Source organism: Xiphophorus couchianus, chromosome 1, assembly GCF_001444195.1.
Source record: "Xiphophorus couchianus chromosome 1, X_couchianus-1.0, whole genome shotgun sequence".
Taxonomy (NCBI): Eukaryota; Metazoa; Chordata; class Actinopteri; order Cyprinodontiformes; family Poeciliidae; genus Xiphophorus; species Xiphophorus couchianus.
This window is the reverse complement of record NC_040228.1, coordinates 11,709,395-11,732,620: the sequence shown is the minus strand read 5'-3', so window position 1 is coordinate 11,732,620 and position 23,226 is coordinate 11,709,395. Positions and strand designations below refer to the sequence as shown.

General features: G+C 39.3%; 2 protein-coding genes across 7 annotated transcripts in view; one reads left to right on the top strand and one right to left on the bottom strand.

The window, feature by feature from the left end:
• The window catches only part of cntn3a.1 (contactin 3a, tandem duplicate 1), a 129,861-nt gene extending 122,827 nt beyond the window's left edge, over positions 1-7,034 (top strand). For all 3 annotated transcript variants that reach the window (XM_028016988.1, XM_028016993.1, XM_028016979.1), the window contains exons 18-23: positions 238-472; positions 787-902; positions 1,116-1,302; positions 2,414-2,526; positions 4,860-5,028; positions 5,707-7,034. In XM_028016988.1, the coding sequence (XP_027872789.1) occupies positions 238-472; positions 787-902; positions 1,116-1,302; positions 2,414-2,526; positions 4,860-5,028; positions 5,707-5,798 (912 nt within the window). In that variant the 3' untranslated portion in view covers positions 5,799-7,034. The remainder of the gene's footprint in view (positions 1-237; positions 473-786; positions 903-1,115; positions 1,303-2,413; positions 2,527-4,859; positions 5,029-5,706) is intronic.
• A 902-nt stretch (positions 7,035-7,936) lies between these two features.
• Positions 7,937-23,226, bottom strand: part of LOC114144287 (band 4.1-like protein 1) — a 45,272-nt gene continuing 29,982 nt past the window's right edge. Inside the window, exons 11-24 of one of the 4 annotated variants that reach the window (XM_028016937.1) lie at positions 21,962-22,137; positions 21,621-21,853; positions 21,013-21,051; positions 19,186-19,215; positions 18,341-18,496; positions 16,307-17,260; positions 15,178-15,228; positions 13,905-14,354; positions 13,512-13,733; positions 13,357-13,416; positions 11,364-11,453; positions 11,181-11,261; positions 10,464-10,580; positions 7,937-10,389 (exon numbers count right to left, since the gene is read on the bottom strand). In XM_028016937.1, coding sequence (XP_027872738.1) covers positions 10,464-10,580; positions 11,181-11,261; positions 11,364-11,453; positions 13,357-13,416; positions 13,512-13,733; positions 13,905-14,354; positions 15,178-15,228; positions 16,307-17,260; positions 18,341-18,496; positions 19,186-19,215; positions 21,013-21,051; positions 21,621-21,853; positions 21,962-22,137 — 2,659 coding nt within the window. In that variant the 3' untranslated portion in view covers positions 7,937-10,389. The remainder of the gene's footprint in view (positions 10,390-10,463; positions 10,581-11,180; positions 11,262-11,363; positions 11,454-13,356; positions 13,417-13,511; positions 13,734-13,904; positions 14,355-15,177; positions 15,229-16,306; positions 17,261-18,340; positions 18,497-19,185; positions 19,216-21,012; positions 21,052-21,620; positions 21,854-21,961; positions 22,138-23,226) is intronic. The other 3 variants (XM_028016965.1, XM_028016947.1, XM_028016956.1) reach the window with 3 other exon arrangements.

The window sequence follows — 23,226 nt, the reverse complement described above, 5'->3', positions numbered from 1 at the left end:
TTTGGCCTCAACGCTAAACATGAGTCAATCTCAACCAAACTGTTTACCAAACTCTTTTAGGTAAATCAGTTCAAGACTGCTTTAGTCCATATTTAACACTTGGCTGGATTAGCAAAATATCCCAGATTTGGTTGTTTCATTCAGCATTACGTTTGCAGTACATATACAATTCTTTGAATTCTGTCATTCAAGCTTGTTTGTAATGAGTCCTCTGTCTGTCATCTCCTGCCTGCTCAGCCGGTTCCTGAGGAGATGCAGGGTGGTCCGGGCTTCGGCTACGTGGTGGCGTTCCGCCCACTTGGGGCTCAGGGCTGGATGCAGGCTGCCGTTACATCCCCTGATGCTTCAAGATACGTATTTAAAAACGAGACCATCCCTCCCTTCTCCCCTTATCAAGTCAAAGTTGGCGTTTACAACAACAAGGGCGAAGGACCTTTCAGCCCGGTTACTACCATCTACTCAGCAGAAGAAGGTGCGCAAAATAAAGCATCTTGTCTTCCAAGACTGTATGAAGTCACCTCTGCAGACAGTCCAAAAATATATTAACAAATTATTATATTTCCAAATGTTGAAATTGGTATTTCAGTTTTGTATTTCTGCAGCATCAAACCCCCATTCTCTTGTAGTACTATTTCACTTGTATGTGAAATACAACACCAAAAAAAGGGAGGGTGTTTCTGCACACAGTTATGAACAAAAGAAATTTAGCTGCACTATTTTTTAGAGTCATGCTGTGTTTGTGGGTGTAGAGAATGCATGTAATTCTAAGCATCATGTGTGCCTCAGAACCCAGCAGAGCTCCAGTGAGGCTCAGGGTGAGGAGTGTTTCAGCATCCGAAGTGGAGGTCACCTGGAAGCCGCTGGCGTGGAGCAACAGCCGCAGACGTATCCTCGGCTACGAGGTCAGGCCAGCAGATGCTCACATAATTTGACATGTAAAAGTTGCAGACAGAATTGGCGTTATGTTTTTTGTTTAAGAACGAGGTGTTCTCTTTGTGTTTCCTGTGTTATTGCTTATTTAAAATCAATTGTTTTACACTTCATGCAACAAGGGCAGGAGTTAAAATAATAGACTCGAACCGATGAAGTGTAACCCGAGCATCTTTTGTGTTTAGCTGCTTTACTGGGGAGAGAAGGAAAAGCCGGATGCAGCCAGTGTGGTCAGAACAGAGGGGAATAAAACATCAGTACTCATCAGGGATCTGGAGGGCAGCAGTACCTATTACATGTCCCTGCGGGCCTATAACAGTGCCGGAGTGGGTCCACAGAGCAGCATAGTCAATGTCACGACCAAGAAACCACGTAAGGATTCCACTTTAAAGATGCTGTTGGCGAATGGAAATGTCCTTTTGTGTGTTGTATTTTCCTTGTTCCTGTCTTTTTTTTGTTGTTTCTTCATTTCACCCTACCTTTAGGGCCAGAGTCTATTGAGCACATATTAGATTGAGGAAATTGGTCAGCACCAACTGTAGGAAGATTACGGCCAGCCTTTTCTCTGCGTCAGCTGATATTTTACTAAATTTGTGTGTTGCAGCTATACTTAAAAGAGTGTTTTTCTAAGGGGGGATTATTAAACAGCTTCATTGAATTTGACTGGTTGCACAGATTTGAATTGATCAGTTTTCTCTAATATGCAGAGGGTCAAAATCATGCATGCACTCTAAAATATATCATTGCTTCTCCTAAACCAAAATATTGATGGGGATGTACAGTATGTATACATTGGAGCCTGTATGTATAATTTCTTGAAAAAATTTATAATACGTGATAATAGTGATTAAAAGTCTATTGAATTTCTTTGTTGTATAATTATCCCGGCACAGAAAAGGAGCAGCTCAAATAAATAATTCAGGACGTAAATTGATATTGATATTCTTTCCTAAGATAAGTGAACTACAGCTGAAAAACTCAATGAGGGATTTTTCACCCTCAGAACATGCATACTCAGTGTTATAAATATTTTTTGTGTGCACAGATTTATATGTAAACATCTGTTTCATTAACTGTCAGCGTGTTTCGTCAGTCTGGGGAAAGATGGATTTTTTTTCTCCCCTTTTCTTGTACCTTGAATGCACCATTCACATACTTAATGGGTTCTGCAGTGTACATTACTATGTCATAAGCATATGCACAAATATTTATGCATGCTCAATAGAACCTTGTGGGGCAGATTATAAAAGAAAAAAAAACACATTTCAGTCAGAGATGTGAGATTTAAACATGTTTAGCTTTATTTGATGTTGGATGTTTGAAAATTTTCCACCCCTTCAAGAATATTTTCCTAGCAGAGATCACTACTAACAGAGGCTTTACAAACTGTCGCCAAGTTCTTGTGTATCTGGGTTACTTATTTATTCAACCACTTGTTGCTTCTCTTCTTGCACTCATGCCACACCCTGTCGTCCATTTCCAGCTCCCAGTCAAGCCCCAGTTAAGATCATGTGGAACACTTCCAACTCCAAAGTCATTCTGAGGTGGGACCAGGTACACGCCTTGGAGAACGAGTCCGAAGTCACGGGATACAAGGTAAAAAGTGGAGAGTTTCACATTTTGCTGTAAAGAGGCCCCACCTAGGAGGAATCACAGTCAAGATTAAGAGTGCATAGTTTTATACAGACCTATAGTCTACTTAAGACTATAAGTCTACATTTACATCACTTTTAAGACTATTAGTGTGTTGTGTAGTTGCATTAGCCTGTAAATACCTTTATGTTCCTCAAAACAGCATCACTAGAAAACAACTGAAACAAATCATTATGTAACTGTTTAAAGAGATGGGGAATGTTTTCTAGATACGTAATATTAACAATAGCTGGTATGTTTAGGTGGTTGTTTTTCCTTTCTAAATGCTCCACGTTAGTAATATATGATTTTCATTTTTAGCCATGAGTTTTCTCCTTCTTACATCCTTACACAGAACATTAAACTCTCATGTTAAAGAAATCTTCAGCTGATCTAATAGTGTTCTTTAATACATTACATACGTTGACCTCACTGGGGCACAAAAGCAAGGAAACTCAAGAGACTCAAGTGGCATTTCAAAAGGCAACATCTGAACTCAAGCAGCAAAAGGTTATGCACAAAAAAATCAGCCCTGCACAAGCTAAGCACAGGAAAATACAGCTGTAAACCTTTAGAAAAACAACGGGAGAAATTTTTTTTTGAATGATTATTGGATGCTTAAAGTCTGGCGAACAACCACGGTGACATAAGTGGGGTTAGAAACGGCAGACATGGGGAGCAGCAGTGGGAGGCAGGGGTTGGCGCGAGGCCAGAGCAGGCAGGAATAGATAAGACCGAGACATAGTAGCAAGAGCAAGAGCTAGAAAGACAAGACAGATAAGTATTTCATGATAAAGCAAGAAACCAGAAAATATTTATGACTAAAAGGATTTATGCTCATCTTCACACTGCAAAATATTGATGTACAATACAAAATATTGTCTACTCTAAAGCCCCAGCATTTTGTAAGCATAGAATAAATAAGAAAAGTGTTTTCTTTTCAAGGTAACCAAGGGGAATAATTTACTATATATGATAAACACATTAGCATTTAAGTATTGCAGTTTGTTTGCTTAACTGTGGAATATGTAATATTGTAGAAAATGACACCTCTAAGGATTCACTTTATGCAGAGTGAATAGGGAGCAGGGGAGTGATTTTTCATAAAGAAAGAGTTGCTCATCAAGGAATCTGATAGAAAAGCAAGAATTCACCCACAGCGGACTTTAGACATTATTATAAGATGTGACATAGACTGGAGAAAACTAAAGATATGCACTTACTGTGATAACAATAAGAATAGAACAGAGAAATGACACAAACAAACTTGAACAAAATTAAGTAACCAGAAGGCAGACTAAGGAGGAAAACTATTTATCAATATCCCAATTAAAATGTGACAAACATTATTTTTATCTCGGAGTTTTGATCACATATAAATTCCCGAAATCCACTTTGTAATCTGTACAAACTTCCTAGGTCTAAAATGAGAAATTTCTATCAGCCTAGGATTCTTAAAGCATTTCATAATCAATATTAGCTTATCAAAAAGCACTAAGATGATGAAGAATTTACATTTATTAATCAATTCAGAATTATCTATATCTGCAAGTGAGTGGATTAAAAAAATTGTTTTCATTCCCCACCCGTGACAGTTCTGTTTTTGGTTAAATATCTTTCAGTTGAATTTGCTTAGCACCAAATTACAACAACAACAAGAAAATGTTAAAGTTTACTACAATACCTACTCCTAAATAAATAATATTCAGGAGTGGAATCCAAGTTGTTCAAACTAATTTCAGGTTTATTAAATTCTTTTTAGTAAAATACGATCATATTGTCACCAGCAACTGCATACAGTCCAGCTCAATATTAATGATGGCAGACTACAATCAAAGCCCGTAGTTAAAAGCCAGTTCCAAAGAGTTACTCACGTTGCAGCAATCCTGGGTGTTGACCAAGCATGTGGTGACAGTGGAAAGGAACTGTCTTTTAACAAGAAGAGTCCTCCAGCAGGAGGGAAACTGACTTATATATGTATATTGTTGAATGTCGATGATCCAGATAGTGTTTTATCACAATACGAAGTTCCTCTACAGTAAGCCGAGCCCAGCGGGTGGTAAAACTGAGAAAGCCTCCGTAGCACAAGCAGTAATTACAAAGTCCGGATTAATGAACCTTCATAAGACTGCATCTTCACAGCTTCACCGAAGAGGCCACTGCAAATGTTTGCAGTGTACAATTGAGAGACTTGTTTAAATCTGATTACTAGACATTAATATAACCCTTTATTTGATGCCAAGTGCCTGGAATGACGTGAAGCCACGACACACACATTTAAACTCTGTTTCCTATAGGTGATGTACAGCCAGGACAAACACAGCCGCCCTAGCGTGGTGGAGACCAACAACACCTCCTTGGAGTTGTCACTCCCAACCAACCAAGACTATGTCATCCAAATTAAACCTTTCAGCGAGGGAGGGGAGGGCATCAGCAGTCGCCAGATTACCATTCCCAAAGTCGAAGGTAGGACGGCGATCGCAATAAAAGTCTCTTTAAAATGCATGTTTATACTATTATTAATATATGAATTCAAATTACTGTGGTCGTGCTTTGGTTTCTAGGGATTTTCTGTTTTATGTTTTTCTCGTCTGCTGCTCTGTAGCTTATTATTCTCTGTTTTTACACAGAAAGACAGTGACTTTGAATAATTTCATTGATGAAAGTGTGAACATCCCCTAAAACTCTCTAAACACATCCCACAGTTGCATTTAATTGATAAATTACTTCATGCTTCTATATGAGTCATTTTTCACAGTAAATCCTGCTAAATGGTTTTGTTTTTTTATCAAAACTTTTTTTTTTCTCACACAGTAGCCGTTAAAATTGTAGCGTTTCCACACATGATCAAGTAGCAGAATGGTCTCCATCGTGCACTTAAAACTGAAAGTGGATGTTTGCTTTTCATCCAAGCTGTCTGTTGCTTCGCTAGTGTCAGTCTTCAAGCTTTTCCACAGTCTTCATGAACGCGCTTGTTGTGCTACTGCCATCTAGTGACACATAGGTGTACTCACACCAAACAGTTCAAATAACTACAGGAAACGTTTTGATTTGATTTTTTTTTTTTTTTAGATACAACACTTTTGTACATTATAGAAACAAACCTTTGGTTTTGTTTAATTCTTATCTGATTCTGTATTCCAGGATCCATAGCGACGGGAGCAGCTCCTAAGTCCTTGGGATTTTCAGCGGTGAGTCTTGGAGCTGTAGTTCTCACAGGCAGAATGCTGCTATGACAAACATCCAGAAATTACAGCTTTTTATTCAGAGTGGAAGGACAGCAGGTCAGAGACGACGCAAGGCCTAAAGCCTCATTTCCTCCGGCTCCCTTCTCCACCCTACCATGTCTCTCCTCTCTGGCTCACAAAAGGTCTTCTTTGTGAGGAAGATCCTTTTCTTCACTTTTCTAAAGTGGTTGCTGAAAGGAAGCGCCGCTTTCAGAATTTGCTTTTATGAAACCGAAAGGGACGCTTTGACTTGACTGACTCTAGCCTTTTTTGAAGACAAGTTTTTCTCATCTACTTTCTAACTAGTGGATATTCTTGTATGTTTTTCACCGTGGAGGATAAATTAGGACATGTACATGCTTTCCCAAAGGAATTGTGCGGGTTATTTTCTAAAAGGAGTTATTTAGTGTGTGTACCACTGAGCTTTTCCTTCAGAAAACGGAACTGAGAGTGGAGGCGACCTACATCGCTTACTTGCTTATCTAAAGTGGAGATTTACTTAAGCTTGATTGGAGGTAAGAAGTCTTTCACTTTGAGAGGAAATGATCATCCCATCAAATGGAATTTAAAAAATGGGGATTAAGCTTCACTGCTTTAAGACAAGACAGAATTTGGGACCTTTCTGTTCTTTCCTGCTTCGATTCCTAACATTAGAAGTTGCCATAAAACTGACTGGAACCAAAGTGGCTGCCACAGTGCAGCTATACCTGCTGCATCGTGGGGAAAGGCAGCCTGTACTCACATTGCTTAATTTCTATCAAGCAGGTGGCTTGTGTAAATGATAAATGTCCCATCTTGCTCCATCATCAGTGTATAACCAAGACATACATGTATGAAATCCTCAGGTCCCAAATGAGCCTTAAGTCTTATGATTACCATCCGACTTATCATTCAGGACTACGTTTGTTTTTGTTTATCCACCTTGTATCTTAGCTCTCTCTGAATCATATCTTTGAATGTTTCAAACTTGGGGGGGGGAATTAAATGCTTTTTGTCGTCTTTCTGTCCTGATGAGCATTGTTATACAATAGGTGGTCCTGTTTTCTGACTTTTCTAGCATAGTTTATATCAAAACCAGTTCAGTGTTTTACTGTCGGTTGGTCAGTGTGCGTGTGTCTTGCACACACACACACACACGGTTTGAAAGGATCAGTCTGCTTTGAATAAAGATCATGTCATTTTCCTCATGTCTGTCCCCGTTGTAACGTTGGGCCAAATGTTCCTTAAATTAAAGTGTTGCCTTTCTTTTCGCTCATGCGGTTAAGCTTTTGACACCCTTTTGCATCACTTCTACATCTCTACCTTTTGCCTTCTGAAATATTACACTAACATAAAAATGTCCTTTGTTGACCTAAAAGTCACTCCATTTAGCTCATGAATGTAGTTTTTCAACAAAGTAGTGCTTATATAATGTGGATGGAAAATGATGGGTGGCTTTCAAAATGTTATTTTTTTTTACAATTTAAAATTTGAAAGTACGATGGTACTGAGACATTTGCCTTCAGGCCCCTTTATTCTAATACCCTGGAATCAAATACAGTACAAGTAATTTCCTTCAGATGCCACTGAATTAGTAGTGATGCATTACAGTTGTACTAAAAAAAAAAAAATCAACTGGAATGTCCCCGCAAAGTCAAATTTCCTATTGGGAAAGTGGGAGTAACTCCAACTTCTTCCAGTTAAAAACATGCAAGGCTGACTTTGCATTACAATATGGCCGCTCCTCACATCAGCATTTGTAAGTTGTGGTGGAAACATGTTTAGTACAAGACAGACATGCAAGTCCATCTATGATCAATGTTGCATGTAGCACCTGCAACTCTAAACTGAACAAATTAAAAGTGGTGTTTGCTTATAGAAAGTAAAGCTTAAAAATATGTTCATAAGAGGTACTGTAAACAATGTCTACAGGGATTGACATGCTGTTGAAAATTTTCAACTATGTTAGCTGGAATGGTGTTATCTTGGGTGTGACGTCAAACCCAACCCCGATTTCTGGGGAAACTGGAATGCAGCATAAGAGTGCAACTACAAGCAAATTGATAGCTCTTTAAAATTAAGAAATTTAGATTCACTTTCTTCCATTGCAATTGCAAATTTAAGCATAAAGGAAAGAGCCGCTACACATATAATAAACAGGACTCATCTTCAGCTTTCTTTCAGTCTTTATTTGTTTTTTGGATGAAGCACAATGTACAGCAAAGACACAGCACCAAGCAATGGAGAGCAGCAGAGCAGAGGAAACGGAGCGGAGACACGGAGTTAATCAGACACGACTTTCCCAAGCTGCGTCTTCCTGGATATCAAACTTCCACCCTCTTTTCAGCCTATTCTGCTCAGTCTGTCCCAACAGGCTGCTCCGAACAGGATTTGGATTACGCAGAACGTTAATGTTAATGGTGAGAAGTATTTCAGCTGGGTTCACTTAGTGTTGATGCAAAGCTCAATACTTTTAGGTAACTGGTGCCCCCTAGTGCACATCCTGCCCACAGTCATTCACTAATGTACTTCACGTCTTCTACAATCCACCAAATGGCACCAAAAGAACAGCACGAGGGATAAAAAAAAAGGCTGCATTTCTATTTCCTTCAACCCTCCAGCTGGACTCTGCCGTATCATGTTTTTTTTTGTTTTGTTTTTTACTCTTAAAAAATGGAGAATCAAAATCTGAAACACAACAGAAGTTACACCACACATGTGAACATTGTAAAGTTTAGTGTTTGAAAGCAAAAATCATCAGTAGTGCATTCATAAACCTGACATGACAATGTGTTGCATTGTCTTATTTTTAATTTGCTGAATGTATTTTCTTTCCTCCATGGTGCATAAATTTGATTGAAATATGAGTTTGGCAAACAGGCAAAATTGTATTCATTAATTGTTTTTTTCCACATCTTAAAGACAGCATACTTAAAGGGAAACCTTGTCATGCCAAGTTTATGTATTTGTCTCTCTGGCACTTCTGCAATTAAAAGGAGATCATTTATAAAAAAGTTGTTTTTTTGTTTTTTTTTTCAATACAAAACCGGCATTTGTACAATTTTACTGCTATCTCAATTGGCACTAACATTCACGTACTAAATCCCACACAGCTAAAGGTTCAGAGATGTTTCTCCTACACTGTATTCTACTTATGACGGCGTACTTTACATGACACATCAGAAGAGTTCAGATGCATAATACCATGTAAGCAAAACAGTTTGGAAGAAGAACAAAGTATTGTTGCAAGTCAGTAACAAAAAAAACAGTGCAACAAAACGTGGGCCTGCAAAACGTCTGACCTTCCTTAAAGATTTAAATTTAAAAAAATGAACTGATATGTTTAGATATCTTGTACAGCACCATCAAAATGAGATGCAAATGGATTAAAAAGTGAAAAGGCTCAACCATAATGATTCAATTTCACTGAGTTTTCAGTTATAGAATAGAACAGATTTTCCCGTTCCTTCACAAGAAGAATAATTGTGAATATTTGAGCCTAAATCTTTATGATCTGTCAGTTTGCTTCCATCATAATCCTCCTTCTGCATCAACATCCATTTTATAGTCTTATTACAATCCAGTAATGCAAGAAATTATATCATGCAGATATTATCTCAAATACTACTTTTACCAATGCAGCTGTGTTTTGAGTCTACTCTATGAGCTTTACCACACAAAACAGCCAAAGTGGCTTTTACATCCAGATGGACTGTGAAAGCTTATCTAAAGGCAGGGAGAGGAGAGAAACTTGGGCTCAATCTAAAGCATCGTTACTTCTTCACACTGTTCTGAATCAATCCAACTACACTGTGCAACAGCAGCTCCTGCAGCATGTGTGCATACTTGCCACCCACACGTAAAGTTAAAAAACACGCGGAAAATAAGTCGGTTGAAAAAGACAAAGGGACTTAAAGTGATCAGGCAGAGACAAGAATGTCCTTTAATCAACGCGTGATCATCATCGTCCAGTCAAAGAAGTCGTTTTCTCCTTCAATCGAAGCAGAAGTGGAGAAGTGACAACTTTTCAGGAAATTGTTCAGAAACCTTTTCTGAAATTGTTATTGGCTACTTTATAGATCTACAAATAAACAAATTCAGTTCCAAACACATTAGCATTACTAAATTGTCGATCACCAAGATATTCCCAAATTTTGTTCTATAAAATCTGAAGTATGAGATCAGATTATTCCACAGTGATTCATTTAACAGAAATCCTCAAACTATAACTTCCTTTAAGGAATACTCAACTAAGCGTTTTGAACATTAAGGTCCTGAGAGTTTTTGCAGGGGAATTTGGTTGGATCATGACTTTAATTGTTCATCGTGTTTTGGTTTTTTGTTGGGCAGGTTTGCAGGCGGATCATCGTCTGAAGAGCGTGAATCATACAGCATTTTTGCAGCTTGACTGTGAGTGGCTCCTTAGATCAAAATGAGAGGAAATGCTTCAATGGAAATCTAAAAGTTTAAAAGGTCCATTTCACCATTGTACAAGCGGATCTCTGTCCGGAGCCCTGCTGACAGTCATCTTATGTAGTAGGGATGGTGTGAGTGGCGTCTTCAGCTCAGGTACTGACAGCTCTGGTCCACACGGGGGCACTCTTGCTCCAGTAAAACGAGACTGAGGATGAGACGAGCCACAATCACAACCTTTCAAGACAGAGGCATCAGTCAGAGCCAAGACAGCAGCTGTACCTATGTGGTGCCATGTCGATCCTCAGCGGATGGTTCGGTTTCCCTAATGACGACCGCCTTGGTCACCTGCATGTCTGGATGCTGCTGCTTGGCTTCCTGTATTGCAATAGCCAGAGCCTACAAGGACAGGAGGAGCCTCGTGAGACACTCAGGACGATAAAGATTTTCAGCTTCAGTTCAAAATACATTTAAAGTTTATATGAAAAACATAGGCAGTGACGGAATGCACACTTTGTTTCAGCTGTTTATTAGTCATTTTAAAGAAGATATTATTGTCACAACATTTTAAGCAAAGCCTAGTCACACCACAGTTAGCATGCAACAACGCATTTACTTACTAAAACACCATAATTAATTTAATTAATTTTGAGAAAACTCCATTACATGTAGAAGTTGCAATGAGCATTTAAATGCAATTAATATGCAAATTAATTAGTAACTTATTAATGTTTTTTATATTTTATCTCGTTTCCCCACAATAAATAAAATGTTGCCGCTTTCTATTCAAGACTTCCTCTTCCAAATTTAGCTGAAATAATAAATTGTAATTGCTTTTAAGATATGGGTATATTTAAAAACTCTTTATGGAGAATTTGATTATCTTTCAGTTTATTTTCCCTACATTTTTTTTCTGACCACTTTGAACTGTGTTTCAAGTCTAACCTATCCACAGATCACAAGTCTTTCCTTCTTTTATTTAACTCTTTCCTGTCTCACCTGCTCTTGGTCCACGTCATCATCTCCAGTGATTATAATCCTCTTTTCAATCCTCGTCTCAGAGTATCCACCTTTCACCGTCTGCAACACAGAGTTGGCGCTCGGTAGATGAGTAGCAGATAAAAGTCTTTCAACAAATGCGAGATGATTGCATGTGTTTTGTTTTTTTTTCTACCTCCGTACCTTTGAGACATGAGTGGTTGCTGAGGTAACGTTTTCAGCGACAAGGATAGGCGAACCAGCCGACTCTCTTCCAAACCCGCTTCTGTGCACCTGATAAAGCAAAACGCAGCCAAGCACAAATTACTAGATAGTTAGCACAATACTATTAAAATTTCTGTCCCATTTGCTAACGACTTTCCAGCGAAATGGGCATTATTAGCCTCTGAGTCATTTGTCTATAGCTAAGTAGCCAAACGCATATTAAAATTACAGCTGTATTCAAATAACAGCAAATTATTTTCCTAAATGGCAAAACAAACAAGCCCAAAAGCCCAGCAGTCATAACATGCATGTGCTAATTCTGTTATTGAAACTTTATTTCAAAGGAGTGTATTAGAAATAACAGAGTGGTGTTCAGTGAGGTTGTTAATTCCAGTGGTGCATATTTATGGACAAAGGTAACAAATATTAATGTTTATAATTAATACATTCCTTTGAAACCTAATAGAAATGCTCTCAGACACTTCGGTCAGATGTCTAACACAAAGCTGCCTCATCCTATTCGTCTGCTGTGCCCTTCATATTTTCTAGACAGAGGCGTGTCATTCTTTCACTTAGTGAAGTGTCAGGAATCAGGATTCCTGTCATGGAGCCAGGCTTCTACAGCTTCATTACACTTGATTCTCCCCAAAGTCCTCCAGGTCATTTCTCCTAACAGTATGGTAGCATTGGAGATAAATATTGGTTCTGCATTGGAGACCCTTTTCTGAACCCTGGTCAGAATGAACACTGTTTAGTTGGGATGATGGTGGCGACAAAGAGAGGGTTGATTTGCTCCTCCAAAAGAATTTGAGTGCTCTACCTGAGTTACCACCCTAACCCTGAGTTAGGGTGGCTTTAAAGAAGATAACTTTTAGAAAAATGTGTTTGTTGCATATTCATCGTCACCATGTCCTGACTTTATAATATGGGATATAATTTGTGCAAAAATCTAGGTCCTATGTCTCCTCCCTGTGGTCCTCCAGTCATCTGCAGAAATACACCGCTCCCGGTTAGTAACAATCAATCAGAGCCAGGAGGAATGTCTTGGCGCTCGTGTACACACTGCTCACACCCTCTCCCTTGCTCTCTGCTGCACAACATCTCCTCCCTGCCATGAATGTTAGTTTGTGTCTCTACCATTAGCGCAGCTGCTGCAAACCGGCAAGCTTGAGCTTGTATGTGCTGGGGGAAGGTGTGAGCAGCACATACACAATTGTGTTTGACAGCATTAAGACCTTCCTCCTGGCTCTGATGGTTGCTTCTGACCAGAAACAGTGCATTTCTGCAGATGGCAATAGCAGGACATTGAGGAGTCAGAGGAGCACACAAAACCAGTCTCCCGTTATGCTGTCAGAGTGTTGTGACAGTTTTAATAAATATGTAACAAGTATATATATACATTTTTATAAACGTTACCTACTGCAGCTTTAATAGAGTCCCCCCTGCTGAGGCGCCTCTGATGTTTGGAACAGAAGCCCTAAAGGCAGCTGGAGCTGCAGCAGGGTATTCAGTTCTCATCTTACTCAACTAATAATTCACTATTTTATAATGACAAAATGTAAACAGGTTTGTATGCTTTCACAAAGTGCTTCTGGAGTAATAATAAATACAAATATTTCCAAAACATCACAAGACACCATAAAAAATCAACTCTTTCCAGCACAAGACAAGCTGCCTGTGTGGACTCCAAGTCTGGTTTGTTTCCATAATGATGAAAAAAGCTATCAAATGTTGTTAGAGCAGTTTTTGTTCTAATCTCCCCTCTGTTGTGTGTATAAGGTGCATATGTTTTAATTGGGCTGTCATTGAAATAGATTAAGGTCAACATTTGCTTTTGTTTCAGTGTTTCTGGTATGTAAGAGATGTTGGATGTTAAAATAAAGCCTCTATCCATTCATGTCTGTCATCTTTTGAAGTGATTGGATAAAGAAATGACAGCAGGTTTAACAGTCAAGGTCCTGTTTATACTCACTGGAGATACGCTTTGTCTCGTAGAGTAAGAAACCTCGCTTAGCGACGTGATGCCGTGATCCTGGAACAGAGACCGAATCAGTGTTACGTGTTTTGCTCGAAGCAGCTAACTTTACATTTCAAGCTCTGATTGTATCAAAACACCATGAGCCCAACCTGATCTGTGAACTCCACTATGGTGGTGGTGAGCTCTGACCCGTTGGGCTGAGTCTCTGTCCTGGTGTCGGTCTTTCTCACTGTTGGGGTGGGCATGACATCACTGGCCTCTCTGCTCAGAGGCGCTACTGTAGGGAGGCGACTGGCTTCTTTGTGCAACTGATCTCTATCCACTGATGATGACACTGGCACTGACCTCTTTGGTTTTTTAGGCACAACAGGCTTGCAAAAAAAAAAAAAAAAAAAACAGGTTTGGTTTCTACTTGTACAAAAAGCACCTCAGTAATCTTTTGATTCTCAAATATTTAAAATGCTGAGGATTCTTAAAGAATTTTATTGAAAGAATGTGAAAGGAGTACAATATTTAATGCATAAAGCTTCTGAAAAGTCTACCTGGCCGTCGGGTCTTTTGACATCTTGTCGGACTTCTGGTCGGCTCTCTGGTCTGACCTCGGGTCGAACTTCTGGTCGGACCTCTTCAGCTTGAATAAGTTTGGCCGGAGGGCTGCCACTAGCTCCTCTGGTGAGAGGAGCGGACACTAACGGAGGCGGTGGTTCAGGGGGGCCTTGCTGCTGGAGCAAATCGATCCCGAAGCGCAGCCCCCCGTCGGGTGAAAGATCCCTCTCTCCCAACTCTGACATACCCCTGGAGAACTCCTCCATGCCCGTTTGCAGATCTGTAAGGATGGTGAAATCTACTTCAGCCTCAAGGCTGGAGGTCGAGCTAACAGTGATGCTGGAACACTTGCGCTCGATGCCCAGGTGGGTTTCCTTCAGGTAGAGGATGTCCTGGTCCTGGTCATCCTCAGATACAGAGCCTAGGCGTCTCTCCCATGGTTCTTTCTATAGAGATAAACAAAAAAAATAAAAGACATTAAAATCATCTGAAAGTTTGGATATGTTCTTTGAAAACCTAAAAAAGCAACCTCATGTGAACAATCTCATCAGGCCATCCCATAAGTAGTCATAAGTTTTATTTCTGACTAGTCGGTTTTATTTTTGTGCTTCTTTTCTTACGAGCAAGCGCCACCTAAATCTCACCATAATGTATATAAAGGAATCTAATCGTTTTCCCCTTACCAGCAAAGTATATTCTACCCTTTATAATAATGGTGAGTGTTGGAGAGACTTTATTAACTGCAGTAGCTGCTGATATGTCTGTGTCGCATGACCTGTTCTGTGCCTGTGTTTGATATCCAGTTAGCAGAGGTAGTCATTAAATTTTGAGACATTGAAAGCAAAGCGCTACACTAATGAAGCCAGTGTACAATTTCTATATGTACTAATAGCACTCAAAAAAGTACAAAAAGCAATTATCAGGACAGAAAGATAACACGCCAACGTGTTTATTAAAGCTTATTTGCACTTTAACAAACTAAGACCTTGGTCCTATTGACCGTTTTCATTTAGTTTGTTGAAGCTTTACATGTCGAGTCAGAAATATGTCATGTTTCAGCGCACATAAATCACACAATGCATTTGTTTTAATCGTGTATCAGAGTGACTTAATATGCCTATTCTTAAAGGACGTGGATCTGAGTCTGCAAAAAAACTAAATCAAGACATAATTTTTGTGCTGGTTTGATTAAAACTCACAAACGGTTCTTTTAAAGCGTGAACATTCTCGCCTAACATATGGCCAAACAAATCAAAGTGCTGAACTCACTGAACTTTCGCTGAAATGCTCCTCGTGGATGGCAGGGGTCGGGGGGGTGTCCTAGAGAGTAGAAACACAAACAATAAGCAAAACATTAAAACGAGACTGGTAATGGAAGTGTTTAAGCACATCATAAAGGGAAGTTAAAGAAAGCTGGGAGTTCGTTTTTATTTTAATCAGGCTCCACGTGAATCCCAGCTTATGTAGTAACAGGTAGAATTTCTAGTAAATAATGTGACTTTTTTTTTAATTCATTGCTCTCAATTAAGCTTTCATAGTGCTGGATGCAGGGTACAGGTGAGTTCCTTTTCATTAAATGAACACACAACTCCTTAAATGTACATCTGATCATTTAGAAAGTAGAGCTGCTGTCAGAAGCATGCACTTGAAGTATCATTCAGTGGATTACGTCAACAAAAATGATCGCAAGTGCAATGGTAATGCCATGCACTGAGGGCTGATTAAAAAAAAAGAAAAGAATTCCCTTTCAGGGGAGATGTATTCATATTTGGAAATGCAGCATATGAATACCCCAGCCCTGAGGCAGCTTGGCAGTTCTGCAGGATATTACTTTTAATAACCTTTTTTTTCCAGTCTTTTTTTCTTGCTGCTACAGAGGTGCCAAGGTAACTTTTTTATTTTTTGCAAAAAAGGGATTTAAATTATGTGAAAATAGGCTCTAAGAAAAAAAAAGGGTGAAAAGGTCTTTCATTCCTTGCAACAACGACCTCCTTCACTTTGTGAGGATGTTGGAAGGAGAGACTGTGTTAAGTTGACAGAGTTAAGGACGGCTGAAGCTTAAGCAATATGAGCTTTGCTTAAAGGCCCACAGATTTCTCAAATGGCCGAGCAGATGTGAAGTTCTGCAGAAGAAACGGGGAGGAGGGTGGAGGGGTGAAAGCAAAATGCTCCTGATCCCATGGACGTGAACTGAGGCAGTCAATGGTACGATGCGCAGGGACGTGAACTTTTGCTTTCTCATTAGCAGCCACATGACTTTTGAAGGATTATGCGTGTGTGATGTTATTTGTATTCAGATGATTAGAAAACAAGATCTGAAAACCACACTGGCTGAAGCTCATGCAATGCTTTAGTTTCCGATGATGGATAAACAGGCTGGAAGGAACTGGCGGTTTACCGGTTGCTTTCTCTTGGCCGTTTCTTGGCTGGTGGTCCGGTAGTGGATGTGGCTGCTGTCGATGTTTGGTCTGTCTCGAGACCAGTGTGTTTTCAGAGGGAGGGTGCGAGGGGGAGCGGTGGGAAATTTGGAACTAAACTCTAAGATGTTTGGAAAATTGTCCTCATGTAGAGAACTCCCTCTCGTCCCCGCTGAATCTCTGCAGTCCTTCAGCTCCTTCTGTAATAACAACTCACTCGTCGTCTGATGGGGAACTTGGGTTTGCCGATACATCTCTAAAGACTGCAGCACAGTGGCATCATCGTGTCTCCTTCCTGATTCGTAGGGCAATTTATTCATCTGTCCATTCCCAGCAGCACAAAATGTGCTTTTGTAAGACTGGCTTTGAGTTTGAGGATTTACAACTTTGTTCTCCTTATTCAAAGACTTCTTTGATCTTTGCGGTTTGAGCGGAGCTATTTTGGTGACTTCTGAATGCGAGTTCACAGTTTTGCTGCCATCCTTCTCCTCTGATTTGGGGCTCAGGTCTTTCGTTTTCCGAGCATCACTGTGCCTTGTGCCGCTCTCACTTTTAGGTCTGTCGCCCTTAGGGAGATAATCCACAGTTGCAAGAGATTCAAAGGGTTTGTTTTTCTCTCTCTTTGTGTCTTTGTTCATGTCATTCATCATCTTGTCAGGTGGAGAGCCATATCCATTTTCATGAAGCATATTTCTCACTAACGCAAAATCATGATGGCCGTTAGTTGCGTCCTCCATCTTGTTCATATCTCTCCGTCCTGCTGAGTCAGTTATAGATGTTCCCAGCTTAGTAGTTAAAGATTCCCTGGATGTTTGGCAATTGTTTGTAATTGCTTCAGGCCCTGATGAGGTCTCACTTTTTTCTGCATTGAAGTAAGAATCCAGTGTGGTCTCATAACCATCCTGCTTCTCAATCAATTTGGCATCACCGGTTGCCTAAATTGACAGAGTAGACAGTTTGTATTAGCCTAAAAATGAATTCTCTATTAGTAATCCCTCTTTAACCCCAAGTTTCAAGTTCTGTGCAAAATTTCAAGTTACCCAAATGAGAATAATAGAAGCATGGTCTATAAAACTATTACCTAATATTTCTCTACATCAAGCTCCCAAATAAGTGTAACCATTGTAATTTGAAAATCGATTTATTAGAATAAGGGCCGCAATAACCTAAAGAACCTGAACATTATGCAAAGTAATTGGTTTTTACACAATGTTTATTTTCCCACTGGACTGGGTTTATCATGAAGAAAAAAAATGTTTCAAGTTTAAAAATTTCCCTCATTTTCATTTATTCGCTTTAATTTCGATTGAGGTAATATTTCTTTTGATATTATAAGAAACAGCATGGCCTGACACCCTCACCAATATATTTGTGTTTCATTCATATGGTATATATCAAGAGATGTGGCTGTAGAAAATTATTACAGCGCCACATGTATGTGTTAGAGTTATTCTAGTAGTCACAGTGAAATCTTTACCAATACCCCGGCTGCCATGGAGTTTTGTGAACTACAAAAATGAATTTTTGCCCCAAGACTTAAGAAACTTATAAACTGTACAATAGCAGTGGTGGCCAAACCCTAAAAGAACTCAGTGTGAGGCTGCAATGCTCAAACACTCTGCACTAATGAAGATTTACTCACCATAGCCTGCTGAACCCTTAAGGTGGCTGACACAGCAGGGACTTGGTGATTAATTCAGCAAATACTTAATTAACCACTTACAGGCATTCAAAATCTTTACAAGGAACTTTATTAAAAGAAGACAGACATTTGGTTTCAATTTAAAATGTCTAATCCAGCAAAATACTACGAGTGAAGACAATCGACAATATTTAAATTAAACTTAGTTGAATCAGTGCCACATAAACTGGCACAGCCACATAAATTGTGACAGTTTTGGACATTTACACCTGCAATTAATGTGAACAGATGACTTTTGTGAGTTGATTGAAGATCACATGATTAAGAAATAAAAGGCGTACAGTGAGTGCTAAGAGTAGGAAGTGAGTCTTACCGTTTTCCGTTCCGGGGTTCCTGCAGGAGGAGTTTCAGAAGGCAGGCGCTTCTCTTTTGGCGCCTTCTTGGTGTTCGGTTGCTTCAAAGCTCTCTTCAGCTCATTGATGCTGGCCTGGTGTTTCTGCAGGACGTCCTCTGGCTTATCCAGAAACTGCTGCTCGGACAGCAAAGGACAACATGAACAGAAATTAACCCAGCTTGCTAGAAATGTAAATACAGTTAGCATGTCTAAACTCAGCTAAATACATTTGATTTGTTAAAAAAAAACAATTAAAAAAAAGAACTTCCATTTTCTCAACTCAAGCATTAATTTTATATCACGTATAAAACAACAGAGGTCGTTGCATCATGTTCTTCAAGAAATATGCAAACTATATGAATTTGATACAGGACCAATGACTGATACAGTTTCACTATGTACCATTGCAGACTAAATAAAATCCACTTAGAGGGATTGTTGTTTGAGTTTTGAGTCAAAGTGAGTTTATAAGTTTTAATATAGCAGCCATAAAAGTAAACATATTTAGTAATTGAAAAGATAAGTGTTATCTCTGCTACACAAAGCAGCAGCTAAATGAGTTCTAAAAAAATCCAATATATGTCTATAATTCAACATAAGAACTCTTCAACTTGCAAACATCTGAAACTGAACCATTATTACGATTTAAAGTGATGCATTAAACAACTACAGTACGTGCACCACAGCGATAGAGCTTTAAATTGGATTTCCTTTTATTTTGCTGTGTTCTGACAAGTGAAAGATGCAGACGTAAACTCGTCAACACAGAACTCCCGACGACGTTCATACACAGCACATGCCAGAAATAAGAGGACGAGCAGTACCTCCTGTTTGGGCCGAAGGTGCACCACATCCTTGTCCGATAGATGAGGTGGGAAGGGGGGGTGCAAGCGAGGAAGGTGGAGTGAGAGGTTTTAGGGGCAAAGCAGCAGAGTTTGAGGGGCGACGTGTGGGAACAGATGTGTGCAGAGACAAAGAGGTAAAATGCAGCAGGTGAGAGAAAACAGGCAAACGGGCAGCCAGAGTGACAGACAGAAACAGCTGGCACCATCTGGCAGCACAGGGAGGACTTCTGACTCGAGACTATTAAGCTGAATAATGTTCTGCCAAGAAGACAGGGACAATCCATTTCAGTGTCAGCCAAATGATAATTAATGCAGTCGCATATTGATTCGAGTGTTTGAGAGAGGATTATTCCTGTGCTTCTTTATCCAACGATTTGATGAGAGCAAACCACAAAATGAGAAGTCCAATAATGTGCTAATCGAAAGGTCATTTGTCTGACAAAAGACGACAACACACACAGAGCCTTGGCAAAATATTCACGGTCCTTCTACTTTTTTCATATCTTGACATGTTACAAGCATAAATTTACATGTACTTACAGTAAGTGACAGACTAAGACAAAGTATTGAATATTGTGAAAGTAGAAGGAAAAAGATGCATGTTTTAAAATGCTTTTAAAATTTAAATTCTAAAAAGTTTGTGGTGGAGTTTAATTCTTCAATACAAAACAATATAAACTGAGTCAGATTGGACTGAGGGTGCCTGTGAAAAACACCCAAGGTCTTGCCAAAGATTCTCTATTGGATTTAGGTCTAGATTTTGGACCATTTCAACACATGACTACACCATTTCATACAATTTTTTAAAAACTGTTTTATATTCATGCAGCGTTTAAAGTTCTAATCCAGAGTTCACCAAATTCCCTCCTCTGACTGATTTGCACTTTTTTCTCTTTTTTCTTTGCGCTTCCAATTTTAGTTCTCCCCCAACTCATAACTCTCTCAGCTGTGTTTCTGATTCATGTTTAGGTCCATCTTACTTTTTAAGCCATCTCTTGGTGTGCCATATCTTTTCCATTTTTTATTTTTTTTTGCAACTGCTCACACAATGCTCAGAGAGACGCTGAAAGCATGAAAAATTGTTTAGTAACCTAGCCTTAATTGTTCATTTTTGCTCAAGTAAAAACACAAGTGCTCTACAAAGACAATTGTTTTAATACTGAGAATTACACACAAATTAACTGGATTTATGAGCTAGACAATGTGAGAACAAATATGTTGCACTGTTAACTAAAAATCAATGATTTTGCTTGCAAATTATTTCAAAACCGATGAATTATTTCCCTCACACTTCAAAATTTTGCACTGCTTTGTGTTTGTCTATCACATAAAATCCTATTAAAATCTTTAGTTTGTAGTTGTTGCATGAGAAAAAAGTTGAAGGCGACACAAATAGTTTTGCAAGGCACTGAACTTGCATCTATATGACTTAACAGTACATGTTGACAAAGCCAGTTTTGCTTCATTAGGAATGAACACAAACCCCGGTCAAGATGCCCACTGTTGAATTTGTGGCATAAACATCAATTTGTTTGAATTTTGTTTGCCATCCAATAAAACTCTTATTCCACAGGGAGAAAAAAATGTAAAGAGGAATGTAAATAAGTCTGTATCAATAATATTTTTTGTTATTCTGAACATCAGTTCATGCAGATTCCACAGATTCCAGTTAGTTGAATCGTGGACATAAAGATCCTGGACATAAATAGAAATATTTCCACAGGCATTTAACTGCTTAAGCACAGAGTAACATAGCATGACCTAAAAACAACCACAAAAAGACACAAAGATACATGACCAAAATACCTCTGGTTTTGTGTCTATAGGAATGCCTGGCTCCTCATCCTGGGTGCAAGGACAAGGTAGAGGATGGAAATGTAGGAGAAACGGAGCTGAGGTTAGTGAGGTATGTTAGGAGTGCAGCAGCAAGAGAAGATTCATGAGGCAGGGTGCAAGTGTGACAAATACTATCTGCAGCAAAGAAGTCAAGTTAGATAAAAAAAAAATAGTGAGCAGAGAAGACTTAAAGTCCTAAAAGAATATAGGATGTTAGGCTGAGAAGAGAAGAATAAGGATGGTGATTAGTCTCTTTAAATAAAAAGGATTGTGAAGGAGAAAATGAGAATTTCATGCAGTATTTTAAAACCGATGGGCAAAATTGCAAAAAGCTTTTCAAATGGTATTTCAATGGTGCTTCAAAGCTTCTCCAAGGTTCTTAGAGTCGCAGTGTTTTACTCAGTGGATCATTTCATCTCCACTTCAGACTGACAGGCGGTAGCTAATGAGAACTTTCTCGAGGAGTGATATAATTAATTCACACTATATCCACATATTTGAGCTTTTTGACAACTGGGAGCCGCGGACACTGAAAATGGTTCTCTGTGTGGTTTCTGGCCTTGAATCCACTTTTTTACCTTGAGCTCCAAAGCCTTTGTAGGCGTTGAGCTGATGGCTCCCATTGGCTGTTTCTGTCCATCCTGGTGTTCCGCTTCCTGGTCTGGGTACTGGTCCTGGTCTTGATAGAGATAGTGATCATGGTCCAGGTCAAGGCTGCCCTCCTGATCCAGGTCTTCCCTGGACATAAACTGTGTGCGTTCGCTAGAGCTTCTCTGAGATAGCTGATCCATACTGTCACCTAAAGCTGAGGCTGTGGAAGGAAGGAAGTGAAGAGGAACAGTAAAATCTAAAGTTCCTTTAGATCAACCAACCAGAGCACAGACCTCTGCACAGACAGGGACAGAGCTGGAGTTCAAACCTCCATCTATGCTCCGTGGCTGCAGGTACCGCTTGCTGACGGACCGATCAAACTGCGGGGCGGGGCGGTCGATCAGAGCACTGGCCTGCCTCGTCTGCGCTTGGGTCCGCCCACTGTAGCGAAACTTGGAGCCAATTACAAGAAAGCCCTTCGGGGGTGGCTCTGGGGAAACCAACCTGTAGAAATAAACCTCAGTTTATATATATATAAAAACTAAGAAATTAATTACTTTGAAAAAATATATATATTTTAGATTTTAACTAAATGTGTAACAAATAGCATGTAACATTAGATGTGCATTTTTTTAAAATGTTTTGGTGACAGTTTGATGCAAATCATGATATAGTGTCACCTATCAGAGTATTAATGCTGGTCAGAACTGGAGCAGAAATGATTTTTTCCCAAATGCTGCTAGAAGTAGTTATGTTGCAAGTTAGTAGTAGCCTTTCATTACTGTGGTGAATAACAGCCAGTTGGGCTGGCAACAGAGAGCTTTTTAATCTCATCATAGAGTGCTATTTTATTAAGTATCAGCAAATCCAGGACAGTATTTTCTCCTGATCTCCTCAGTAGATAAATTGCCATCTAAATCTTTCTTTTTAATAATTTAAATTCAATTGAGCTGCAAACTTTGCTGCCCTTACCTTCCTCCTTGATGGGCATTGTGTTATGCATTGGTATCCCAATTTAAAAATCTCTTGAGTAACTTCTAGTCTGCATGTTTTCCTTGTGCTCACTTTTTTCCTTCCATAGTTTTGCAGACTTCTAAAATTTTGATTATGAAAATGAATATAACTATGGTGAGCAAAACAAAAGAATACATATATCCTTTAAGAAATAAGATGTCTACCACGTTTCACTTCCTGTATAATATATAGTATTGTTTGAAAGTTTTGACCCAGCAGTAAATTAACAATATTTTGAATATTACAAATCGTTTTTTGTTTGTTTTTTTAATCTATGGATATTTTTTGATTTTACTTTTATTCACAGTTTAATTTTCACAGGGATTAATTGCTGTTATTGTAGATTTCAAAGCTACTTCACTTTGACCTTTGGCTCCCTCAGGACCTAAGGCTCCACCACCAATCAGTCGCCAGCCTGCTACCCAGACAGCCTGGCTCCAGAAGGATGCCCCAGCCCAGCCTCTCCGTTCTGAGTGAGGTTCACATTCTTCAGTGTTCAGTTTCCAATAGGACTTTGGAATTCCCCGTAGTCTGAGTCCTTCTCAAAGTCCAACTTGTCATTAGAGACTCTACCAGAGG